General features: G+C 43.8%; 1 protein-coding gene across 2 annotated transcripts in view; it reads left to right on the top strand.

The window, feature by feature from the left end:
• The first annotated feature begins 1,442 nt into the window (after positions 1-1,442).
• CREBRF (CREB3 regulatory factor) overlaps positions 1,443-24,536 on the top strand; it is a 36,034-nt gene continuing 12,940 nt past the window's right edge. For both annotated transcript variants that reach the window (XM_048860014.2, XM_075131336.1), the window contains exons 1-4: positions 1,443-1,565; positions 12,335-12,524; positions 15,023-15,148; positions 16,127-17,192. In XM_048860014.2, the coding sequence (XP_048715971.1) occupies positions 12,411-12,524; positions 15,023-15,148; positions 16,127-17,192 (1,306 nt within the window). In that variant the 5' untranslated portion in view covers positions 1,443-1,565; positions 12,335-12,410. The remainder of the gene's footprint in view (positions 1,566-12,334; positions 12,525-15,022; positions 15,149-16,126; positions 17,193-24,536) is intronic.

The following is a 24,536-nucleotide window of genomic DNA, read 5'->3' as shown; positions in this document are numbered from 1 at the left end:
TAAATGGATGAAAAGCTTACGAAGACTGGGTTTTGCTTGTTTGTTCATTTGTTTAATGCCCATCTGGATTTGACAGGGTGGAGGCCAGGAAAAAAAGAAATGAAAAAATAAACTCACGTATCACTACAATGCACACTATCTTCAGAGCCTTTGATTACAGGCTGCAGCAGCTGCAGGAGTGATTTAGGTATCAAATGTGGCTCAAACTCTCAACTATTTTTTTATTGAGGGTTTATACCATACAGCAGAGGTCCCCAAGGGGGGTGGAGGAACATCCGGTGGGACCTAGGCAAGCCCCCAGGGGGGCAGGGAGCAACACCCAGCAGGTCTCCCCCCACCCCCAGTTCTATTGTGTCCCCACCTGGGAGCAAAGCCCCACCTGGCCAGGGGCTTAGCTGCCAACCTTCACTGCAGCCTGGCCCTGGCTCCACTCCTGCTCCCAACCCCACCCCCAGCTGTGGCCCCAACCTCTGTCCTTAGTCCTGTCTGCATCCCCTGCCCCTTCCCGGAGCTCTGGGTCGGGGGGGGGGGCACACGGGATAAGGGGGTGCATAACCCCCAAAAGATTGGGGACCACTCCCATACAGGAACAGGGATAAAGAGAGGACAAAAGTTCAGCAGAGCTTCAGAAACATGATTCTTGGGTTTAAGGTTTTAAACTACATAAAAATAATCACCACCAGTAACTCCCTGGAGTACCGTAGCCCTGCGTATGGGGTGATGCCCCTCTGCTGACTCCCTGGGAGACCCCACTGCACCTTGTGTGGGGAAACTCCCTTGGGACCACCTGCTACCCTATATGGCATACATATCGGGGTGGCCAAACTGCGGCCCATACGCCGGATTCAGCTCTTTTACAGTTAAAGTGGGGCTTGCGGAGCCCCTGATTCTTCACTGACCGGGCCTACGCTTCTGCCCCGTGGTGGGGTGCTGGAGGTAGGGGCTCCCACCCTGCATGGATGGGGGTCTGAGGGATTCAGCGCTGTGGGGTGCGCCTGCCAGGGCTGGGGGCTTCAGCAGGAGCAAGGCTGAAGCCCCCAGCCCTGGCAGGCGCACCCCACAGGACTGGAGTCCTGAGCCCCAGCAGATGCCTCCGATGGGGCTGGAGCCCCGAGACCCGCCTCCCTGCAAGGCTGAAACCCCCCGGCCTAGCAGGCACGCTCCAGCTCTTGAAGCGCTGAAGATGGTTATGTGCAGCTCGGAGTCTGAGGGTCAATAAGTTCGGCCGCTCCTGACACGAACTGCAGGGCTCCTTGGAAACGCCTGGGAGCCAATACCCCCGACACCCACTGGGCCCCTCCGCGGCCCGCCCCTGTCACATGACAGAGGACTGCCTGCGCTGCAGCTGCTGATAGGCCCTGTGCATTGTTCTCTGTGATTGGCCTGCTCTCAGACCCCCCCCTTCTCACGTGAGGGGGGCGAGTCACGCGATTTCCGGGAACCCGTCAGGAAGAGACATAAACAAAACAAACCCCAAAGCAGCATGGAGGGTCCGGGCCGGAGCGGGATGGGCGGCGCCCCCTACTGAGCCATACCTTTGCCCCGCTGGGTCGGGGGGACGCCAGGTGAGGGAGCGGCTGCTGCAGCAGCCTCGGGCAGGGAGGGGTCGTGGGGGTGGCGGTAGCAGCAGCCTCTGACAGGGCGGAGGCTGTGGAGACTGTTGCACTAGTAGCCCCTGGCAGGATAAGGGCTGGGGGCAGCGGTGTGGAGGCTGGTGCAGTCCTTGGCGGGGCGGGGGGCTGCATTTATTGCTCCTTTAACCCAGTAGAGAGGTACAGGAACTCCATCCAGAGTAGATCAGGAGAGTCGCTGATACACACAAGGAAGGACCGGGGTACTGAGGCCAGGACAATCCCAGGGTGGAAAAGGGGTGTGTCTGCCTCTGATTCCCTCTCCTGGTTTTGGAGAGGCGTATGGGATGGGGGAGGTACCACGCGGATAGAGATGTGGAGGGCAGCAGACACTTTCCCGTGCTCCTTCAAGGGGGCGGTTGTTGGTAGTATGATGGGAACAGCCCCGTGCTAGGCAGATGCCTGAGTTTCTCTGCTTCTGAGGTTTCCGACCCGTTGGCACAGTGATTGTACTGCTGTCGCTTCTTGGGCCTTTGGTATGTTTTGAAATGAATGGCTGCAAGTTAGTAGCAGAAGGAGTTGAAAGAGACTGCAAAGGAAAGCAGCAGCATGTGCAGGGGCGTGCACTGAGTTAGCAGTGGTCTGTCGGATTCCATTGCAACCTACATCTATCAGGCGTCTGTGCCGTGGCAAGGGGAGCAGAGCCTGTACTGAACGATCATGGGGATTAAAGCACCTTCTCTCCAGGGGTTCTGTGGGTTCTGGTACTATGGATGAAAGGTTTGCTTAGCCCTCAGTATATAAGGGATCAGTGCAAATAGGGGAGACAGGCGACAGCTGGGTGGGAAATGGATGAGGGAGTCTCCTAGCTCAGCCCTGTGACTCTGTGTAACTAGTTTGGGGTTGTGGGGCGGGGAATGTGTGGGCTCCCGGAGGAGTCTTAGGCTTGTGACAGGCCTGGAAACTAGCTACCATGGAGATCCGTCCTTATCCCCTCTCCTGGAGGGGGATTTGTGGGGCGAACCTAGCTGCCTGCGAGCCTCCTGCCCCATCTTCCTAGTCCAGGAGAGAAGAGTAGCTGCCTATGGGCACCCCAGCGGGGAGGGATGGGGGGTGAGGGAAGCCCGCTCCCCCCATGCCTGGACGGTGGAGTTTGTGAGAGTAGGTTCCCTTATCCCTTCCCTCTGAAGAGCAGTAGCTCCCCCCACTTCCTTTCCTTTGGGAGTGGGGGGGCGGCACTGCCTAGCTGAGGAGCCTCTGAAAGTGATTTGTTTACATGTTGCCTCACACTAGCTTGAAAGAGCCGCTGGGAGGATGAGTGGCGGCGGTTCGGGCCAATGGGTGCGAGCTTGGGAGGTCGGATGGCCAATCAGGTTGGGAAGGGGGTGGGGCGGGCTGTGTCATGGGTTAGGCTGCGTTCGGTGCTGGTTGGTGGGGCGGCCATGTTGGCTGGGAGGTGTGTTAGTGGGTCAGGAGGAGGGGGCGAGGCCCAGGCACAAGGGCTTGTCGCGGGGAGACCATGCCTGTGGGGGCTGGGTCAGAGGTGCGGGAGGCAGGCGGGCTCAGCCAGGGGTGTGCTAGGAAGGGCAGCTCCCTTCCCCTTTGAGGTGGCGGGGAGAGGCACAGGTAGGGCTCCGGACGATGCAGAAAGGGGAGATGCGTGACCTAGGTGATTGGGCTGGAAGATTGAGCTCCTGCTCTCTGAAGCCAAGAGGGTGTCAGGAGGCACATGCTGGATAGGAAGTAGCTTACAAAACTAGTGGACCATCCTCTCTGCTGCTGTGACTATACATACCCACATATACCCAGACCAACCCCCCTAGTTACCCTCTGACTCAGGGCGGACCTAATTCCTTGCTGTCACTCGCAGGACTTCTCATCACTAATATTGTTTGTTTGTATCAGGAAACTGAGGGTAAAACATCTTCATTTATTGTTAAGGAGACAGATTCTCTGTAACTTGGTTCTTTAAAGTTATGTTCTCTCTCTTTTCATGCTTAAACCCTCCCACCTTCCCCATGAGTCTTTTCACTTCTGGCTTTTGTAAATGAGGCATAATCATACACATTATTGATGCTCTACAAAGAACGTTTGATCTAAAATTCAGAAAATGTCATAAACTGTTTACTAACTATTCTAGAAATGTGGAGTTTAATCCAATATTAATCTGAATTACTTCCCTTTTAAAGCAAATTAAGGTGTTTATCCAAGCATGAGATTTCTGATCATCCTTCCTTCCATTCCTTTCTTATAAATAAGGAAATATTAACATTCCATGAGATCATTCCTATAAGGAGCTTTGTGTTGCTGGAAACTGGCACAGAGCCTCTTTCAAATCAACAGGTCATCAAATAGGTAGATTTCTGCCCCTACAAGGACCCTCCTCTACTTCAGTGGGGTTTTCAGCTGGCTTCTGCTTGCCAGGGAGCTTTTTGTATGATTAGGGACTTTTTTTTGTGAACTACTGAACTTCTCCATCCCTTTGAGTTATGAGGCATGCCCTAATCTCATCCCTGTGATTTGACAAAAACAACAAGGAGTCCAGTGACACCTTAAAGACTAACAGATTTATTTGGGCATAAACTTTTGTGGGTAAAAAAACCACTTCTTCAGATGCAGGCATTATATACTGACACATGAAGAGAAGGTGCCACCGGACTTCTTGTTGTTTTTGTGGATACAGACTAACATGGCTACCCCCTGATACTTGTGATTTGACAGTTTGTTAATACAGCTGTGGCATGTACATAGGTGAAGCACACTGGGTGGTTTTTTTTTTTTTTTAAGGATTATTTTCAGTAACTGATCCAGTAATTAGTGTTTTAATTTCAGGACCAGAATTCTTCTACCTTTCATGCTGAACTAACCAATTAAAACAAATGTTCCAGTTTTTTCAAACTCCAGTATAGACTAGATACTTTATTTTAAGTTTGTAACTGTACACACTGAATATTAATTTCTGGATTGAAAGCACAGTATGCCTGTTTTGTTCACAGTGTAAATCAGGGGTAACTCCTTGAAGTCACACTGGTGTAAAACCAGTGTAAGTATGATGAGACTTGACTCATGGTCTTTCAAGCTGTAAGAGACTTGAATTCAAAATACAGTAATAAAAAGGTGGGCTGACATCCAGGTTGTTTATGTCAGACAGCTTGCTTCTGAGCACACCTGAAGTACTCTTGTGGGTTTTTTGAATTATAACATTTGTACATTTTTTTTGGAGTAAGAATAATAGATGTAGATACAGAAGTTTTTTGGGGGATCTGGTGCATGTTCATTGTGGGCATCCTAGATAAGGAGTGGAAATTGCTAGGTCTGAGATATTTTAGGTGATTGGTATACTTCGGATTGCCAACTAACCTGATATGGTTGATGTTGAAGGAAAGTGGATAATGATCACATGGCCTGTAAAACTCATTGCTGGATGGTATAGCTCCTGGAGTGAGAAATGAATTATAATTCTCAGCACTTTTCGAGTGCTGTAGAAACACTAGCTAACTTAAAAAGGATTGTCTGTGTTTGATAGAGGCATTATTTAGTGGTCAGAGGAGACCATCTCTGATATACCATACCACTTAACCCTGTACCCCAGTTTTCCCAATTGTACAATGAAAAAATTATTTATCCACATCAGAGAGATTCCTTGAAGATCAAGCATGTAAAACCCTATGACAGCTATTTATTTGAGGTACAGTAGAACCTCAGAGTTAGGAACTGACCGGTCAATTAGATACCTCATTTGGAACCGGAAATATGCAATCAAGCCGCAGAGACAAAACCAAAAAAGCAAATACTGTACAGTACTGTGTTAAACACAAACTACTAAAAATAAAGTGAAAGTTTTAAAAGATTTGACATGGTAAGGAAGCTGTTTCTGTGCTTGTTTAATTTAAATTAAGATGGTTAAAAACAGCATTTTTCTTCTGCATGGTAAAGTTTCAAAGCTGTATTGTTGTTTTTCAGGTGTAAACTTTTGAAAGAACAACCATAACTCTTTGTTCAGAATTCCAAGCTTTTCAGAGTTAGGAACAACCGCCATTCCCAAGCTGTTCATAACTCTGAGGTTCTACTGTAACAGAGAATAACCAATATATAGGAAAAACAGATTGGTGCTAGGGGATGATTACTTGAATATATTGCCTTAGGCTTTAAAGTGTAGCCTGTGCCATAACTCATTTTAAGAAAAAATAAACACTTCTGTTTTTGCTTATTTACATTTCCTGCAGGTTTTTGGATGGCATGGGCAATTGGATTATATTTTTATTAGTTGTTTGATAATGGATAAATTGACTACACTTGCACACTTTTTGGCTATAAAATATGTGAGTTTGAAGCATTTTGTGTTGAGACGGCAGTTAATATCAAAACTTTTTTTTGTTTTCTATAAATATAATTCCACATTACAAGGGCTTAGAATAAGTTTACATTTCCCTTCACCCAGGGGTTTTCTGAGCATTAAGGATTTCTTCCTTCTTTGCGCCCCTCACATTCTCCTCAAAGACTCTGCTCTACACCCTGTACCCTGCACTGGCAGAAGAGTGGAGATGATGACTTCATATTCTACATCTCTGTAGCATTGCTTATGCTAGGACACTCTTTCCAAAAGATCAGTTATATAATTGCCTAGTTTTGTGTTCGTTTTCTCTCTTCTTTGTTCTGTTTCTAACAGTGAATTCCCATGCAACATAAGCAGAAGAAACCAGTTTCATTATTATCTCTTGTGAAAGTAACTCTTTTCTAGTACTTGAATAAAATCCATATACTAATTAATCCCTTTCACATTTAAAATTGATTCCTAAAAAGTGTTAAAAGATGTTAAGAATTAATTGAAAGCTGCTAATAACTTGCCTGAAAATAGTGTAACCCCTAGCACAAGGATCGGCAACCTTTGGCACACGGCCTGTCAGGGAAAGCTGCTGGTGGGCCGGGACAGTTTGTTTACCTGCAGCATCTGCAGGTTCGGCCGATCACAGCTGCCAATGGGGGCTGCGGGAAGTGGCGGCCATCATATCCCTAAGCCCACACCGCTTCCCGCAGCCCCCATTGGCCTGGCACAGCGAACCATGGCCAGTGGGAGCTGCGATCGGCCGAACCTGCGGACACTACAGGTAAACAAACTGTCCCAGTCCACCAGCAGCTTTCCCTGGTGGGCCGAGTGGCAAAGGTTGCCGATCCCTGCTCTAGCACTTGTATTTTCATCTGTATTCAAAACAGCCCTTCACTGTTTCACTAGATGCGGTAATTCTACTTAACCTGCTGCAATTTTCCGCTTGGTCTGGTGAGGTTTTTCTTGAATAAGATGTCCGTGCAGTAGGTGTTCAGAGGAAAGTGGTGCTGGTAGTATTAGAGTTTTAAAGATGAATGTACTGTAGTGGTTAGAGCAAGAATATGAATCAAGATATCTGGGTCCTATCCCCAGTTCTTCCACTGACTTGCCATGACCTGGAGCAAGTCACTTAACTTCCCTGTACTTCAAATCCCCTGTCCTTCTAGAAGAGGAATAATGATGCTTACCTTTTGAGATCCTTAGGCTTAAGGTGCGATTGTTTGAAATACGTTGCTATTGGCACCTACAGCGGCAAAACAGTGAGGCAGGTGGGGCTCAATGATTTAAAAATATTAATTAGTCCGATATGTCCGTTCAAACACCAGCCCCTTTGTCCACCCCAAAATGCTCAGAAAAGTTAACATTTTATTACAAAAGGGATAGGTGGTTGGAGGGTTTTTTTTTTTTTGACTCTTAAGTGCAACAGTATTGTTTTAAAGTCTCTTTGAAATATGACATGCAGTGAAAAAGCAGTGATCAGTTGCTGGCGTCTGTTAGTCTGCTTATGTTATATGCAGAAATGAAGAATGCCCAAGTAACCTTTGACCTATTTGGCTGAAATTCTTGCATAAGGATATGTGTTCAAATAAACTACGAATTTAGTCTTTATAATCTAGTACCATGCTCTTCTTGTTTGCTGTAGTAGTTTCTTAAAGTTATTAATAGTATGGATCACTGTTTTGTGCTATTAAAGCCCAGTGGATGCCTGCTTGCAGACAAAGCGTTCTGTTTAATACAGTGGTGGGCAGCCCGCGGGCCGCACGCAGCCCATCAGGGTAATCCACTGGCAGGCTGCTGGACACTTTGCTTACGTTTGCACAGCTGTCTGCAGCTCCCAGTGGCCGCGGTTTGCCGTTCCTGTCCAATGGGAGCTGTGGGAAGTGGCGCAGGCCACAGGGACGTGCTGGCTGCCGCTTCCCACAGCTCCCATTGGCTGGGAACGGCGAACCGCAGCCACGCAAATGTAAACAAACTGGCAGCCCAGCAGCAGATTACCATGATGGGCTGCAAGTTGCCCACCACTGGTTTTAATAGTACCACGTACAGGTCTTGAAAACCAATCTGCTTTTTTCACCTATCCTAGAATATCAGGGTTGGAAGGGACCTCAGGAGGTCATCTAGTCCAACCCCCTGCTCAAAGCAGGACCGATCCCCAATGCTAGTACTGCTGCTGCTAGTCACCTCTGCTAGTAGACTTCATCCTCAGGCCTAACAGGTGTTTGGGGAAACTTTCAAGCTATATTTCTTCATCTTCCAAATCATGTACAAATATTAATATCAATAAAATATTGATTAGTACACATGGAAAGTCATGCAAACATGTTTTCTCCTCCCTTTCTTCTGGTATTAAAAATGGAACTTTGACATATTAATAGCAGCTGAAACACTTTTCATGATGGTGAAAATGTAATTGTTTATGTAATGCACTTTAACGCTGTAACTAAGTGCTTAGCTGCTGTGATAATAGGCACTGTGCAAATCCTTAACAAAAGATATAGCTATACTTACTACTTTTAAACAGTACAAAATGTGCATCTAACATTACAAACATTAAATAGCAATGTTGCTCATAACTAAACTACAAAATTCATATTGCAGTTTGAGGTGCACTGTATCTTGTAAAGTTTCAGAGTAGCAGCCGTGTTAGTCTGTATCCGCAAAAAGAAAAGGAGGACTTGTGGCACCTTAGAGACTAACACATTTATTTGAGCATAAGCTTTCGTGAGCTACAGCGGAGCGGAGCTGTAGCTCATGAAAGCTTATGCTCAAATAAATGTGTTAGTCTCTAAGGTGCCACAAGTACTCCTTTTTCTTTTTGTGTATATTGTAAAGCCATTCAGCTACATTCTCATGCAGTTGTTTGGAAACTTCTCTTCGGGGTTTCTTTTGAGTGAATTTAATGTTGGTGAAAGGTGATGGATTTACAACCTGGGAGAATAAAACACAGGAAGTGGCAATGCGAGCTCCCCTGCACTACCACATCAATATAACAACCCTGACATTGGAGGGTCCAGCTTGAAAGTTGTCTCTGTGGTTCATTTACCATTTCTATAAGATCACCAGCAAGAAAATCAGTTAGAAAAGTGTGTTTATCTTCTAGGAACTGATTTTAGATTAATATTTCATTTTACAAACTCCACTGAACAGTGGTTGGTTATAACTTTATGATCACAACCCACCTGGGGCACCAGTGATTTAGAAGTGAAAGGGTGTATTACATTACCAATGCCCAGTATCCTTTAATGTTTATTTAAGAAATTAATAGAACTTGCTTAAAGGGCAAGTGCTCCCATACAACTCTGCAAGTGTGCTGATCTTCAGTATTATTTATACTCCTGTTGTAAGCCCCACTACAGTTCTTTCCATTCATTCAAATCTGTATTCAGTAGGCTGAATCCTGATCTGCAGCATCCCTGCTAGGTTGTTCTAGTGTGGTCTTAAGCACAGACTGTTTATAATGGATGAACTGTATAGTAGTTCTGTGTGGATAAATGGGTTCTTTGAGATCCACAAACTCATTTTACTTTCCAACCAATTCAGATTTTAAACCCATGTTTCCATAGACATTGTTGATTGGTGTATTAAATTATGATCTACCAACCCCAGAAAAAAGTAAGTGTGAATATTTTTTTATCATAAAGATTTTGATGATTCCAGGGAATTTAGGAATGGAAAAGAATAGAAGGCAGTCCTGCTCTATAGTAAATGTGGAGAACACTGTAGACTAAGAATCTCTAACTGGGTCATTAGCTTGTGCCCCTCACTGTCTCTTTCCATTTAATTGTCTTGTCATCAAAACTACCAGTAAATACCAAAGGTTACCCATAGAGTATGAACATTAGCATTTATCTAAGTATGATTGAAGTACCGTCATTGAAGTGTTCTGATGAGATTTTGGACTAAGAAAAAAACTTAAAAAGAACTATGAAAAAGAATGATTATTTGAATACATTCTGCCTAGTCAAGTAAGGGCACAAGACATTTGAGAATATGACACTGAGTTTATGTTGGAGACCAGCAACTACCATACTTAAATTTATGAAAGTTTGTTATGCACCTTAATAACCTTTATAACACTTGCAGACTCTGGAGATTCAGGAGCAGAGAAGCTTTTGGGAAGTGTCATGTCAAATCATTACTGAACGCATTGCCATAGGGGTTGGGCAAAATTCTGCCCTGACTTTATACCTTGTGTATCAAAGGCAGTGGGGTTGTGTGGATTGTAAAAAGGCAGAATTTGGTCTTGACACTCCATAGACTTGCAGTTTCAGATATTCTGGTTGCCCAAAATCATTAAGATGCTGGCATATTAAGTTTATAGAAGATAAAATTGATCCCTTTGAACATACAGAATTGCAGAGAGACTGTGACATGCGGATTGGTATTGAAAGATGAGATCCATTTCCTCAACCCTGTCTCCCCTCCCCCATGTCGCCAGCTACAAATATGAAGAGCCAGGCTCCAAAATGAGTTTCCATACTTTTTTAAAATTTAAGTTAAAGTGCAAAGTTTTGGTACTGCATTAGACTAATGAGCAAATCTGTTTTGCGACCTAATGTGAAATTTCACAGCATTGAGCAAGCCTGCTCTGTAGATGTCTCTTCTGTATGTAGTTTTCAGTGCACTGAGACAGACAAGGGCTGCACACTTGGTGCCCTGAGGCAGTCTGACAGAAAGTTTAAACATCAGTTGACACAAGTAAAAAAGGGATTGTTGAAAATATGAGGTTAGAAAGAAAATCTTACTTCAGAAAGGACTGGCCGGTTTTTATTTGACATGTAGGCCCTAAAAGGGGTGGCTTCATTGGAAGCATTTGCATTATCTTAATGAGAACCTGTCTTGCCTAGTTAAAATTTGGGCTATTGAAACTTTGTGGTTTTTTATATTTGTTTTTGTTTATGTTTGTGACTCTGCGATTTAAAAACCACTTTATTTTGCTGTGGCAGGGGCTTTGTTTGCATTCTCTTTCAGTTACCTTAAGATGCAAATGACTTTTTAAAAATACTAAACTCACGAAACAAAATTTAGACTAACTCAGTGGGAAGGAATAATTTACCTTCCTGTGTTAGTTCATCTGTAAAGGGATTCTTTTTTTTCCTGGCATGTTTACTCTGTGGTAGGAGAACGTTTCTAGTGCTATTTCTGCATTTAAAAATGAGAATAAACTTAAATAATCTGAGCAAGTGGCTTCACTTTTAGAAGGGAATTGTGTGCAAAATAAAACAATTACATTCAAAGAAATGGAAATATGTTTCTACTGATATTTCTGCACTGTTGTTTCAGGGTTGATGGTTGGGATTTCAGTTTAATGCTCATACAACACTGCTGCTGTCTGATTTATCTAGGCAGTGTGCATCATTCCTTAAAGAGACTTTCATGTATTTGGGGGTGTGGGAAGGAAGGCCAATAAATATTTGGCCAAATTCATCCCTGGTGTAACAGTTGTCAGTGGAATTACACCAGGAATGAATATGGCTAGTTAGTTCTGATGTATAAATTGGTTTCTCCTGTGCTCACGATCTTTTATCTTTTGAGCTTTTTGTCATGTTTGCACCAAATACTTCGCTTTTTCATAGCCTTGCTTCCTCATGCTGTTACAAATGCAGGATTGGTTGGAAAGGAGCCCTTATTTAGGACATGCATTTGAACTATCCAAGGGACTACAGAAGATACTGAGTCAATGAAATTACTATTGAATAAATTGGATCAAATCAACCCAGGCCCAGGCAGAAGTCAGTGGAAGACATTGGAATTGGCTCAAACTTTAAGTTCCAATAGGAAAGTTCCCCTTTTTAATAGTGAGTGTACCTGCTGCACTTTCCTTCTGCCACTAGATGTTACTGCATGAGAAACTGATTAAATTGTAGCTGGAAGTGGCTGGGCTGACCTTGTTAGAAAAGGATGGGGAAAACACTAAAACAGGTATGCCCTCAATATCCACTTTGGAAAATATGATGATTACATGAGTCTCATTCTAGAATTTATTGACTTTGTGATATTAAACGTATGAAGAGTGTTGTTTGTATTGACCTAAAAGTGTGCTGGGCGCTTTCCAGACATGTGAAAAGACAGTCTCTACCCTGAAGAGCTCGCATCTAAATAGAGGACATACAAACACAGTGAGCAAAAGGTAACGGAAAATAGTCTAAACTAGCAGCAAGGTTTGCACAAGTCTTGTTTGTTCCATGCTTTTTCATTTAAACTAGGGTGTGGGAGGAGAGAAGAACTAATTCTTGTGGCATGCTCCAGCATGAGGTCTGTTCAGTTTTGTGGGGGATTTTTGTTTTTTGCTCCCTCAGAAATGATCATGTTGGGATACTAACTTTTTTTTTTTCCTGAAGGAAAAAAACCCCTGTGTTTGTCTCCTTTTTGTGGCACGTAACTTGTAGTGTAATAAATGTTAACTTTTGGTGTTTGGTCTGTTCATTTTACACAGAAGTCTACAAAGAGAGAAGAGCTCCATGTGCATGAACTGAAGTTATTTCAGGGAAAACCTCTATCCCTTTCATTGCATGAGTTATATGCTACCCACTGACACTGAAGTAAAGCTGGAAAGGAATCCAAAAGTGAAGAAAACAAGAAGTTTGGAATTGGATTTGGGGGATCTGGGCTTGGAAATGCCTCAGGTAAGCCTGGGGTGTGTGTGTGATAGTTGATTTACTTATGTAAAGTATTCCCTACACGCACATACACTGCTGCATTTTTAAAATTTATAGTTAAATTACAAGATTCTTTTGAGCTAACAAGGAACCTTCAGAAGAAGTGTATAAATTATAACAAGTGAGTTGCCTTTCCCAATCTGCTTTAAGTTAAAGCTAAGATGCCGAGTAGAGTCAAAGCTGTCCCCCTTGTAGGGTTTGGCTTTATTTAATAATAAAGTAATCATCAGTGGATAAACAAAACTAAAAGGTCAAGTCTTCTCCTCCGGTTTGACTGCTCTTAGATTTGTTAACTCACGGCTGCTTAACCCATACCCTAGGTACTCTTTCTAGAGAGCCACACTTACCCCTCTGTCTGTGAGCGTATGAGCCACCTGCAGAGTGAGCCAATGGAACACACTTACCATCTTCCAGCAAGATCACCACCTACTAGCAAGGTGGGTTTTCAGGCAAACACCACAAATTATGACCTGCTAGTGTCCTAATTCAGGAACCTCTTGTCCAGTTAATTTCAAATTTTATAGAAGAAATTTTGACTTCTACCAGTCTGAGTCGAGTGTGACTTCTTTTGTGAATTTTAGGGGGAGAGCAAAAATCAGGCTTATAGCAGTAACTCATTTTCAGCCTCAACTGCCGTTGCTTCATAGTATTATTTCTGTGGCCAGTAATCCTAACCTAACTGCAGAATGTTTCTACACAAAGTTCCACCTATTCACCCAGTAGATCTTCCATTACAAACCAATTGCACAAATGGTAAAATCATCAGTCTCTACCCAGGATTGAAATAATTGAGATGTACTTAAAGCTTCCAGGACTAGAATAGTAAGGGTGCTGCAAGGGAAGATTAAGGCCCACTGATGAAGCAGTGGATGAAAAACTTTGATAGTACCCATTCACAAGAGTATTGACTAGAATATTAATCTGTCACTTCTACAAGCATTAAAATATCACTAAACTCACCAAACAACTGAGAATTTCAAGTCAACAAAAAGGAATAAATGAGCAACTATCTAGCACAGGGGTTGGCAACCTGCAGCACGCGTGCCAAAGACTGCATGTGAGCCGATTTTTACTGGGCACGCTGCTGCCAGCCGGGGTCCTGGCCGCTGTCCCCGCTCAGTCCGCTGCCGGCCTGGGTGAACGGAATCCTGGGCCGACAGCAGGCTGAGCGGGGCCGGCGGCCGGGACCCTGGCTGAGCGGGGCCGGCGGCCGGGACCCTGGCTGAGCGGGGCCGGCGGCCGGGACCCTGGCTGAGCGGGGCCGGCGGCCGGGACCCTGGCTGAGCGGGGCCGGCGGCCGGGACCCTGGCTGGTGGCAGGCTGAGCCATTCAGCCTGCCGCCGGTCTGGGCTTCTGTCCACCGGCGTAGTGTATTAAATTTTCTCCCTGTAGGAATGTGCTACTTGCGGAGCGCCAGGACTGGCAGCGGTAAGTAGTACACTGTAAGTAGCACATTCCTACAGGGAGAAATTTTTAATACACTACACCTGTGTAGGGAAGGCTGTGCCTCCCCAAACAGCCTGCCCCCTATCCGCCCCCTCCCACTTCCTGCCCCCTGACTGCCCCGATCCCTATCCACACCCCTGACAGGTCCCCCGGGACTCCCACGCCTATCCAACTCCCTCTCTGCCCCCCTCTCCCCCCCCCCGTTCCCTGTCCTGTTACCATGCCGTTCAGAGCCCCAGCTGTGACAGCGGTAAGTAGTATGTTCCTATGGGGAGCAATTTAATACACTATACCCAGCCCCATTTAATACACTATACCCAGCCTGCTGATGGTCTGGAGTTCTCAAAACATGTTCTCGCACCCCTTATAAAAAATTACACTACAATTAGCTTAAAAACTTAAACTTTGTATATTACAGCAGTCGTTAAAAAATGTATGATGTTAATAAATACCTAGGTTTGATTAAACAAAGTAGTTGTACTTATGTGCCTGTGCTTATTTTGTGTTTTCGATGATTTACCTGCTAAAAAAATCTCACATGTCTCTCACCCCCAGAAAGGGCATCTCGCACCCCAGGTTAAGAACCACTGCACTAAACTGATAAGATCTGCATTTTAATTTAATTTTAAATGAAGCTTCTTAAACATTTTAAAAACCTTGTTTACTTTACATACAACAATAGTTCAGGTATGTAATATACACTTAGAGAGACCTTCTAAAAACTTTAAAATGTATTTCTGGCACACGAAACCTTAAACTAGAGTGAATAAATGAAGACTCGGCACACCACTTCTGAAAGGTTGCTGACCCCGATCTAGCAGCTACATGGTGGATACAAATTTTAGAGTGTCATGGGTAAAAGCACTGGGTATTGTTAACTGGCTGTTTGCTTACATGTTTATCTAAAGTTTTCCAAATGCAAGTATAGAACAAGTTCAAAGTTGAGGTATATGGGGTGTAGGAGTGCGCATGTAATGTAATACATATATATTTAACAAAATCAAACAATTTTGTTGTAGCCCAGCGTGAGCGGAATGGACCCTCCTTTTGGAGATGCCTTTCGGTGCCACACATTTTCAGAACAGACGCTGACGAGCACAGATCTGTTGGCAAATAGTTCAGATCCAGACTTCATGTATGAACTAGTAAGTTTGTTTTTTCCCTTTGTTTTTCCTTTTGGATAGCATCTTCCTTTCCCATGTAAATGAGGGGATGGTCTGTAGGGAGCTGTTCAGTGAAGGTCTGCTGTCTGATTATTCACTACTACTTATTACTGACTTAGTCCCCAACCATCAGGCCACCAACTGGGATGTTTCACGTACAGGAAGCTGTTAAAACTATCAGCAGAGGCTTTGGTATGTCTTATGTTCAGGAGCCTCAGATTGAGCAGATAAGTGTATCGCTGCCACTGCTGGGATGTTGTTTGCCGACATAAGTCCAAGCAGTATAGTCTTGTCTAGGAAAGACATTACATTCCCCCAAGTTGAAGAAGAGACACATGAACAGAACAAAATGTAAACTAAGCTTATGTTGGAAATAACCAATTTTTCCTATACCAGACATGCATGGACTAGGAAAAAAGATTGCTCATATTTATTATTTGATTGATCTGGCTAGAACAAGGTTCTTCAGGGTTGGGATATCTGGCATTGGTGGTGGCTGGTACGTGGAGCCCTTCTTTTCTTGGTCACTTGTATAAATCTGACCCAGGTGAGCAGGGAACTAAAGTAGTTTCCATCTGATGGCTCTTTTATATGTGAAATGAATTGCTGGTCTTAGTCCAGTTCCCAGTGACCAGGAGTGCACACAATACAAAAAACCATAACACAATTGTCCGGTACCCTTGTTGGCAGTCTCCGCACAGAAGCCCAGAATTGATGGAGCATGGAAACTATGCTCTGACCTTTCCCCTAAAAAGATTCTTCAACGCAATGCTGAGCCACTTGTGCTGTGTCTGGTTTTGGGATACAAACGCCTCATGTGCCATCAGGCTGGTACACTTCACCAGCACTCAGTGTTTTGGGGTTTGGTTTTGTTTGTTTTGGGGCTTTGTTATAGACCAGGGAGCTGGATGGGAGTATTTTTCTAAAATGTGCCTTGTTAACTTGTCTTATTGTGCACAGGACAGAGAAATGGACTATCAGCAGAGCTCCAGAGACAACCTCCTTTCTATGGAGGACTGCAAAGATATTGAAAATCTAGAGTCTTTTGCAGATGTCCTGGATAATGAAGCTGCTTTCACCTCAAACTGGGAGCAGTGGGACACATACTGTGAAGACTTAACTAAGTACACCAAACTAACCAGCTGTGACATCTGGGGAACAAAAGAAGTGGATTACCTGGGCCTTGATGATTTCTCAAGCCCATACCAAGATGAAGAGGTGATAAGTAAAACTCCAACTCTAGCCCAGCTTAACAGTGAGGACTCTCAACCTGTGTCAGATTCACTTTATTACTCGGATTCACTCTTCAGTGTAAAACAAAACCCTTTAACTTCTCTGTTACCTGGGAAAAAAATCACAAGTAGAGCAGCAGCCCCTGTATGTTCCTCAAAGAACATTCAGGCTGAGGCACCTTTGTCAGACTATGTTCAAAAGGCAAGCAAGCCCACTTCAAGCACACAAATCATGAAGACCAATGTGTACAATAATGAGAAGGTGAACAGTCACGTTGAATGTAAAGACTATGTTAAAAAGGCAAAAGTAAAGATCAGTCCGTTACCACAGAGCAAACCAGTGTTGAGCCAGGCACATGCAGATGCGGCAAAGGAGAACACATGCTATTGTGGAGCTGTAGCAAAGAGACAAGAGAGGAAAGGGATAGATTCCCTTCAGAATCATAATACTCCTATTTTGCCTTTCAAAGAGACTCAGGAGCTGCTCCTCAGCCCACCCCAGGAATCTCCAGGGCTAGTTGTGGGGGAGAGCAGCCTTTCTGCCAGCACATCTGTCTCAGATCCTTCACAGAAGAAAGAAGAGCACAATTATTCTCTCTTTGTCACAGACAGTTTGTGTGAGCAGCCAACCAAAGGAGACCCTGAAGAGGATGAGGAGGATGAGGAAGATATTGAAGATGAGGACCATGATGAGGGGTTTGGCAGTGAGCACGAACTGTCTGAAAATGATGATGAGGAAGAAGATTATGAGGAAGACAAAGATGATGATATCAGTGATACTTTCTCTGAACCAGGTTTGTTAAATTTTGTGGTGTATTAGGAGGTGGGCAACTCTCTTTCTGCCAAGCAAGTATTGGGGGGAAATATGCTTTGGAATGATTTATAGATATAAATGGTAACACTTTACCCTTACATAGGACCTTCCATCCAAGGATTTCAAATGCAAACATGAAACCTCACAGCACCCATTAGATAGGTATTCTTCCCATTTCACAGAGAAGGTCAGGGTCCCACAGAGTCAGTAATAAAACCAGGAAGAGAATGTAGAATTCTTGACTCCCAGCTTACTGGACACAACTGCATCCCTTTCCTGGGCTGGGATGTATTGAGTCAATCAATTGATAGTGGGATACACAGAGCCTTACGTCTCTGCAATAGGTTGTTCTTTTAGTATATCCAGAGAATTTTTATCCCCTGACAGTTGCCTGAGTAGCCCATGTGAAATCAGTTGATAGTCTGTCTAGATTCTACTGGACAATTGTCCATAATTCACAGATCAATCCTATAATTGTCCCTAATTGGCCCCCTGTTAGCAGTCTCAAAGACCAAGCATTCAATGGGACTGTGGAGACAGAACTCTTCTCTCATCTGCAAGTAGAAAACAGAGAACTAACCCTCATCTGGAAGGTGACAAGGCAGTAACTATTACTGTAATGATTAAATATAAGCAAAGAGGTCTATACTTAAGGGGCTTAGTTTTATTAGTGGGTATACACGTTTTACACAGCTTTCTAGCATAGAATAGTGATTAATAGCTTGTACAAACTCTTGACAATATGTAACTTTGGGGAAGAAACTCAAAAGGCAGTTAAAAAATTCCACTTTAAATCGGCAGTCTCAGTCAAGCATGTTTGTAAGGAGGTCATGAGTAGACCTTGTATAAAACAATATATTGGGTATTCAATATGCTCTGTATTACTTCTGTGTGTACATTACAAGTCTTTATTAACATCCTCTAAGCTTTCCCTCATTGCTTCTGTAGGGAATCCTCTCAACTTATTCTTCTGAAGGTTTGAGTGGCTTCTGTTATGTTTTTGTGTGGTATGACTTGATTGCCATATGGTATAACTCCTGACCCATTATGCCACATTACCAGATTCCCATGTTTAATAATATGTAATCTTGAAAAGGATTTTTTTTTTAATTGCTGGCATTTCAGTTAGTTGCATTGCATTAATTGCTCTTTTGAAAGTTTTTTCTGACCAGCAATCGCTTCCACCTTCTATTAAATACTACTACTCCTACACGTAGCAATAGCGTAACTAAGAAATAAAAAAGCCACTTGGCCTATAAAAGCTCACTGGAGCTTCAAGTAAATAATGAAGGTCATTTACTCCAAGCGTGGAACTAAAAGATTAAATCACCATTTTGTCTAATTACACCATACCAGGGTTTTGTGTTGCTTTTTTTTTTTCTAATGGAGCATGGAGCTTTGGCTATGCCAAAGTGTATCCCTGCCTAAATACACCTAGATGGGATGGAGGGAGTGGTGAAACAAGCATAGAGCAGGAAGACTTTTCATTCTGTTACACTGAAACTAAAGGTAGAGAGTTAAATTTGACACAGAGGTGCATTTCACTGAAAGGACAAAGAACATACTGTTTTTATTGACCCCTATCATGTATATTTTCTACTTTTGATTCCCCTTTCTTTCCTCCTCTCCCCCTCCCCCATTTCTGTGGGTTTATGAAACACTGACTCATCTGAACCTATGAGAAACTAATAATCTGCGTGCTCCTTCATTATCCATAGTTTAATGGACATCCTAAAAGTGGATAGCCAATCTCTATTGAGCAATGTTGTTTTGAGGTCTTATCCTCCTCACCTAGTCTTTGTGGAGACACATCTTATGTGCAAATGCATCTGCAACCGAAAAGACGAATAATCTAGTAAATAAATGAAATTACAGTTTGGACAGGGGTTGGGGACTGTCTATTTAACTACATTCTCCCTTTCTCAGGCCAGCACTGAGTTGCCTTACTGCCATGGAGGCAGGAGTGTAGCTAATGTATGGTAAGAGCATTAGGAGCCCAAACTTCAGCAAAGGTCAACTTTGCATGGGATTCTAGGTGGGTTGTATAGGTTCTCTCGCACACTAGCTAATAGAGGACCAGCTGTTATAAAAACAGAATTCCTCTGTCTTTTCCATTATACAGGTAATAGAACGAGGGGGCACTAGTTTCTAAATTGATATATGTACCATTTCTGGGCATTCTAGGCTCTTCTTTCCTATGATACTGAGAATTGATGCAGCACCGTTCCCTCCTTCCCATCTAGGAGTATTTAGGCTGGGATACACTTTGGTGTAGCCAAAGCTCCATGCTGGATTAGAATATTCAGTAGAATAAGAGGAGGCACTAGCTGGTTCATCTGAGGTCTAGCTGATAAATTGCTTAGACTGGGAACTGCTGATTTAGTAAGATGTCAGGGTGGATTGATTTAACTTTCAATCGTGATATAAATCAGCAAGCAGAAAACATTTAATCTTGATTTGTATTTTACTCAGTTATTTTTCTAAAGAAAGGTTGATACTTATTAGTTGCAGATCAGCATTTTTAATGGTTACTTACCAGTTAAATATAGCCATTACACTAAATTTAATAAATCCTTTGGATAACCAGGAGCATAACTATACGTATGTTAAGTTATACAATTGCTTAAATAAATAAATTTTTTTATTCAATGTCTTAATTATTACATTTTGTTATGTTAGAAAACAGTGAATGACACATTTATTATTTACTAGATTAATATTTTATTCATGATTTGTGTCCAGCTGCATTTGGATCGAAATAGGAATTCAACTAAAATGCCCCAAAATGCACAATATTTTTATTAGTTAAATAAAAAACTGCCTAAAATGTGCTGGGTACATAAGAAAGATTTATCAAAACATGTTTTGATATTTCAAACTGATTTAGTAAATAAAGGAAGTATTATCTGTAGTTAGTGAATTGAACTGATTTTCTTATCACTGTGTTCTTCAAGTTTTAGAACTAGTAGATCTCATTCAACTCCAACTCCGTTTCTTGACTTTTAATGAATTAGTCATTGAACTGACATAGTTGAACAAACTGAAATTAAAAAAATATTCTCTCTGAACCTGCAGAAGCTACTACTGGTATCAAATTCTGGGTTAGCACTTCAAATTAAATTTGAAGTAAGTTTATTTTTAAAGTATGGTTAAAATACTTTTTTTGAAGTCACCCTTTTTTATTCACCCTGCAAAGTTTCTCAAGCTCCAAAATGTTCTTGCCAGAAAACCAGGTCTAGAAGGATTTTTACAGACTTTTATACTCCTTTTTCAAATCTCTGAACCCTAATAATACTGGATAGTTACAGGGAAACAAAATGGGGTAGGTCACAGAGTGCATTTTAAATCCTAAACAAGAGTGCGAGAGTCTTTCCTTATCCTTAGCATGAATAGTGTGTGCTTTTTGGGATTAGGGTGACAGCTCATCCACTGTTCAGGAAAAATTTACCAGGTGCATATCTGGGTTTTTTTGTTTGTGGACTCTTTGTTTTAGTTGGTTTTTACAATGCAGAATTGATGGTTAAGAGATCATGTTCTCTGACTTAGACACTGACTTTGTGTGACATTGGGTAAGTCACTTAACTTATCCGTACTTCAGTTTCTGTCTTCGTAAAATATTCTTCTACCTCAATATGGTGTTAGGCTAAATATTCTGTCTTTGTAAAATATTCTTCTACCTCAATATGTAAGGCTAAATCACTTAATATTTGCAAAGCTCTTTGAGACCCTCTGAGGCAGAGGTTTTCAAATGGTGGGGTGTACCCTCCTAGGGGGAAATGGAGAAACGTTTGGGGGGTAAGTGATGACACCAGCCCCGTGTGTCAGGGCTTGGGGAAGGAGCTCCACCTCCACCCCGTGACTCACCTCAGCAGGCCACCCTGTGGGTCAGTGTCAACATCTGCTGCAGCTGAGTCAAATTCTGCTCACGGCAGCCTCCTTACCCGGCACTGGCTCCACCCCCACAGACCATCTCACATGCTTTTCCCCTACCCTGAAAACCTGGGATGGGAGGGGCAGGTATTGTGTCTATTTCTGTCTGGGTAGGGGGGACAACCAAAAATTGTAACTCAAAAGGGGGCTCAGCTCAAAAAGGTTGAAAACTGCTGATTTGAGGAAAGATGCTTCTCTTGATTATCGCAGGTAGCTGATTGGATGTGGACTCCCTGAATGTAGCAAAGAATGCATTTGGTAGGATTGATCATATTCTTAACTTTCAGTACCCATTTATTTTTCTAGACCAGCAGTTCTCAAACTTCAGCAACCTGAGGACCACCATTTTGATTTAAAATTTGTCATGGATCCCCAAGCCCTCCACTCAGCCCCAGGCCCCACCTCTACTCCACCCCTTCCCCCAAGGCCCAACCTCTGCCCCTGCTCTTCCCTGTCTTTCTGCCTCTTTCCCCTCCTTCCCAGTGCTTCCTGTACACTGCTGAACAGCTGTTCCATGGCATGCAGGAGGCACTGGGAGGGAGGGGGGAGGAGTTGATTAGCGGGGCTGGCAACCCCGGACATGACTCACAGACCCCCTGGAGTACCCTCAGAGACCCCAGTTTGAGAAACCCTGTACTAGTCTGTAAACTGGGGTGGGCAAACTTTTTGGCTTGAGGGCCACATCGAGTTTCCAAAATTGTATGGAGAGCTAGTTAGGGGAGGCTGTGCCTCCCCATCCACCACCGCCTGTCCCCTGACCGCCCCTGGACCCGCCACCCTTGACTCCCACTCTCCTCCCCCTCCCCCCCCCCCCCCGGCCGCCCCATCCAACCCCTCCTCTCATTCCTGTCTGCCCAACCCCCCCTTCTCCCTGTCCCCTGACCACCCCTGAAACCCCTGCCCCATCCAACCCCCCTCTCCTTCCTGACTGGCCCCCCAGGACCCCTGCCCCCATTCAACCCCTCTGTTCCTCACCCTGTGACTTCCCTGCCCCCTATCCACACCCCCACTCCTGACCACCACCCCAAACTCCCATGCCCTCTATCCAACCCCCCCCTACTCCCTGCCCCCTTCCCGCGCTGCCTGGAGCACCGCTGGCTGAAGGCGCTACAGCTGTGCCGCCCAGAGCACCGAGACAGGCAGCCACGCCACTGCGCAGCACAGAGCACCGGGTCAGGCCATGGCTCGGCAGCTGCGCTGCCTGGCAAGAGCTCGCTGCCCAGAACATTGCGACAGCAGCACAGTGAGCTGAGGCTGCAGGGGAGAGGGAACAGCAGGGAAGGGGCCGGGATCTAGCCTACCGGGCTAAGAGCTCAGGGGCCAGGCAGGAGGGATGCAGTCCGCAGGCCGTACTTTGCCCACGTCTGCTTTAAACTGAGGGCACTTGCGTTGATAGCTGCCCCTCTGGAATGACTTGATCTAGGCAGGGTCAAAATCAAACTAGATAATTTTCTCTCTTCTCTTCCCTTCCCTTCCCAATGGCCCCAATACATCGTTTTGTAAAGCAACTCTTGAAAAGAATGGGTCCAACTAACTAAAAACTAATAACCCATCTGTTTACAGAATGCCCTGAATGTCTAATATCTACCCAGCCATTTCATTATCTGGAGAATCTATGTTTGGTAACTTTTCTGTTTTCCTTGTGTCTTGGGACGCTGCTCTAAAGAGGAACGGCTCATTAATCTAAACTTCAGATTTGAAATATCCTTGGAATTACAGTGTGAATTTTGTTATGTATTTCGATGGTCCTGTAAGTCTTTTCAGTTTTGTTTTGTACAGTATAAAGTTCTATTAATTTAGAATGTCCAAAGGTGCCCAAAGAGTCAGAGATGTAGACATGACCCAGTCACTTGTGTAAAATTATAGTATTAAGCAAGGTAGGGTTTGGTTTATAGCAGTGTCAGCCTGCTTAGTACCCTGAAAAACACATCATTAAAAATCCTTTTAACTTTTTTGTTAAAGATATAGAAAAGAAGAAAAAACAGTTAAAGCATTTCAAATGAAAGCCTTATTTAATACTTTACATTTTAAAACAAATGTTATTAAACAGTAGGAAAAGGTGTACATGAAATACCTTCAGAAATGGAAGAGATTCCATCACTGGTCTGTCAAGCAACGTCTTTCACCTGTTCATTTTTCCCTCCCTCCTGTCCTTGACTATCTGTTAGAATTAAAGTCAGGATTATCTTTAAATTCTGTTAGGGTTAATTTGGTGACTATGACAGGCTTTCATTCCTCAGATGAGGGATTATCAGTGTTGGCTGATCCCACAACAGTGGGATTCATGAAGGGATTGAGAAGACTTTTTTCTTTAGAGAACCCATTCCTATATGGGATTTAAATTTAGTACTTAAATGTCTTATGAAACACCCCTTCGAATTGCTCGCCAATTGTTGTTCCCTTCTTTACCTGTCTATGAAGGCTGCTTTCTTGGTGGCTATCACTTCTGCCTGAAGAGTTGGAGAAATGCAGACTTTAATTGCAGACACTCCCTTTATAGTGTTTTTCAGGGACAAAATTTCATTACATTCGCATCTTAAGTTTCTTTCTAAGGTGTTGGCTGAGTTTCACATAGAATCATAGAATATCAGGGTTGGAAGGGACCTCAGGAGGTCATCTACCAAGTCCTCCATCTCCCAAGTTTCCGCACCCCCCCACCCCCCTCCAAAGCTACATCAGACCAGGGAGGATGCTTCCTTCTGTACCTGGATGTGAGGAGGGCATTAACCTTCTGTTTGGGCAGAACCAGATCATTTAAAGCGTCTCCCAGGCTGTTTGTCTCATTTGCTGACAGGCCCAAAGGGTCCACAGTCTCCTCCCAGAGACTCTCAAGGAGGATTTCTGAGTAATGTTACTTCTTGTTATGAATTTGCCCATATACACCCTTCTCCTAAAGTGAGAGCCCATTCTGAAAGATCTCTGTGTACCTTGGTGGCGTTACTTAGACTCCTAGAACGGTAGTGCTGGAAGGGACTTTGAGAAGTCATCAAGACCAGCCTCCTGTGCTGAGGCAGGACCAAGTAAACCTGGACCATCCTTGACCGGTATTTATCCAGTCTGTTTTTAAAAACTTCCAGAGATGGGGATTCCACAGCCTCCCTTGGAAGCCTATTCCAGAGCTTAAATGCCCTTATGGTTAGAACGTATTTCCAAATATCTAACCTAAATCTCCCTTGCTGCAGATTAAGCCCATTACTACTTGTCCTACCTTCAGTGGATCACAATCCTCTTTATAACAGCCCTTAACATATTTGAAGACTGTTAACAGATTCTCTTCTCTCCCCCCCCCCCCCTTTCTTTTCTCAGGACTAAACATGCCCAGTTTTTTCAACCTTTTCTCATAGGTCAGGTTTTCTCAACCTTTTATCTTTTTTTTGTTGCTCTCCTCTGGACT

Source organism: Caretta caretta, chromosome 8 (assembly GCF_965140235.1).
Source record: "Caretta caretta isolate rCarCar2 chromosome 8, rCarCar1.hap1, whole genome shotgun sequence".
In the NCBI taxonomy this organism is placed as follows: domain Eukaryota; kingdom Metazoa; phylum Chordata; order Testudines; family Cheloniidae; genus Caretta; species Caretta caretta.
The sequence above is the reverse complement of the archived record's forward strand: the minus strand, read 5'-3'. Positions and strand labels throughout refer to the sequence as shown.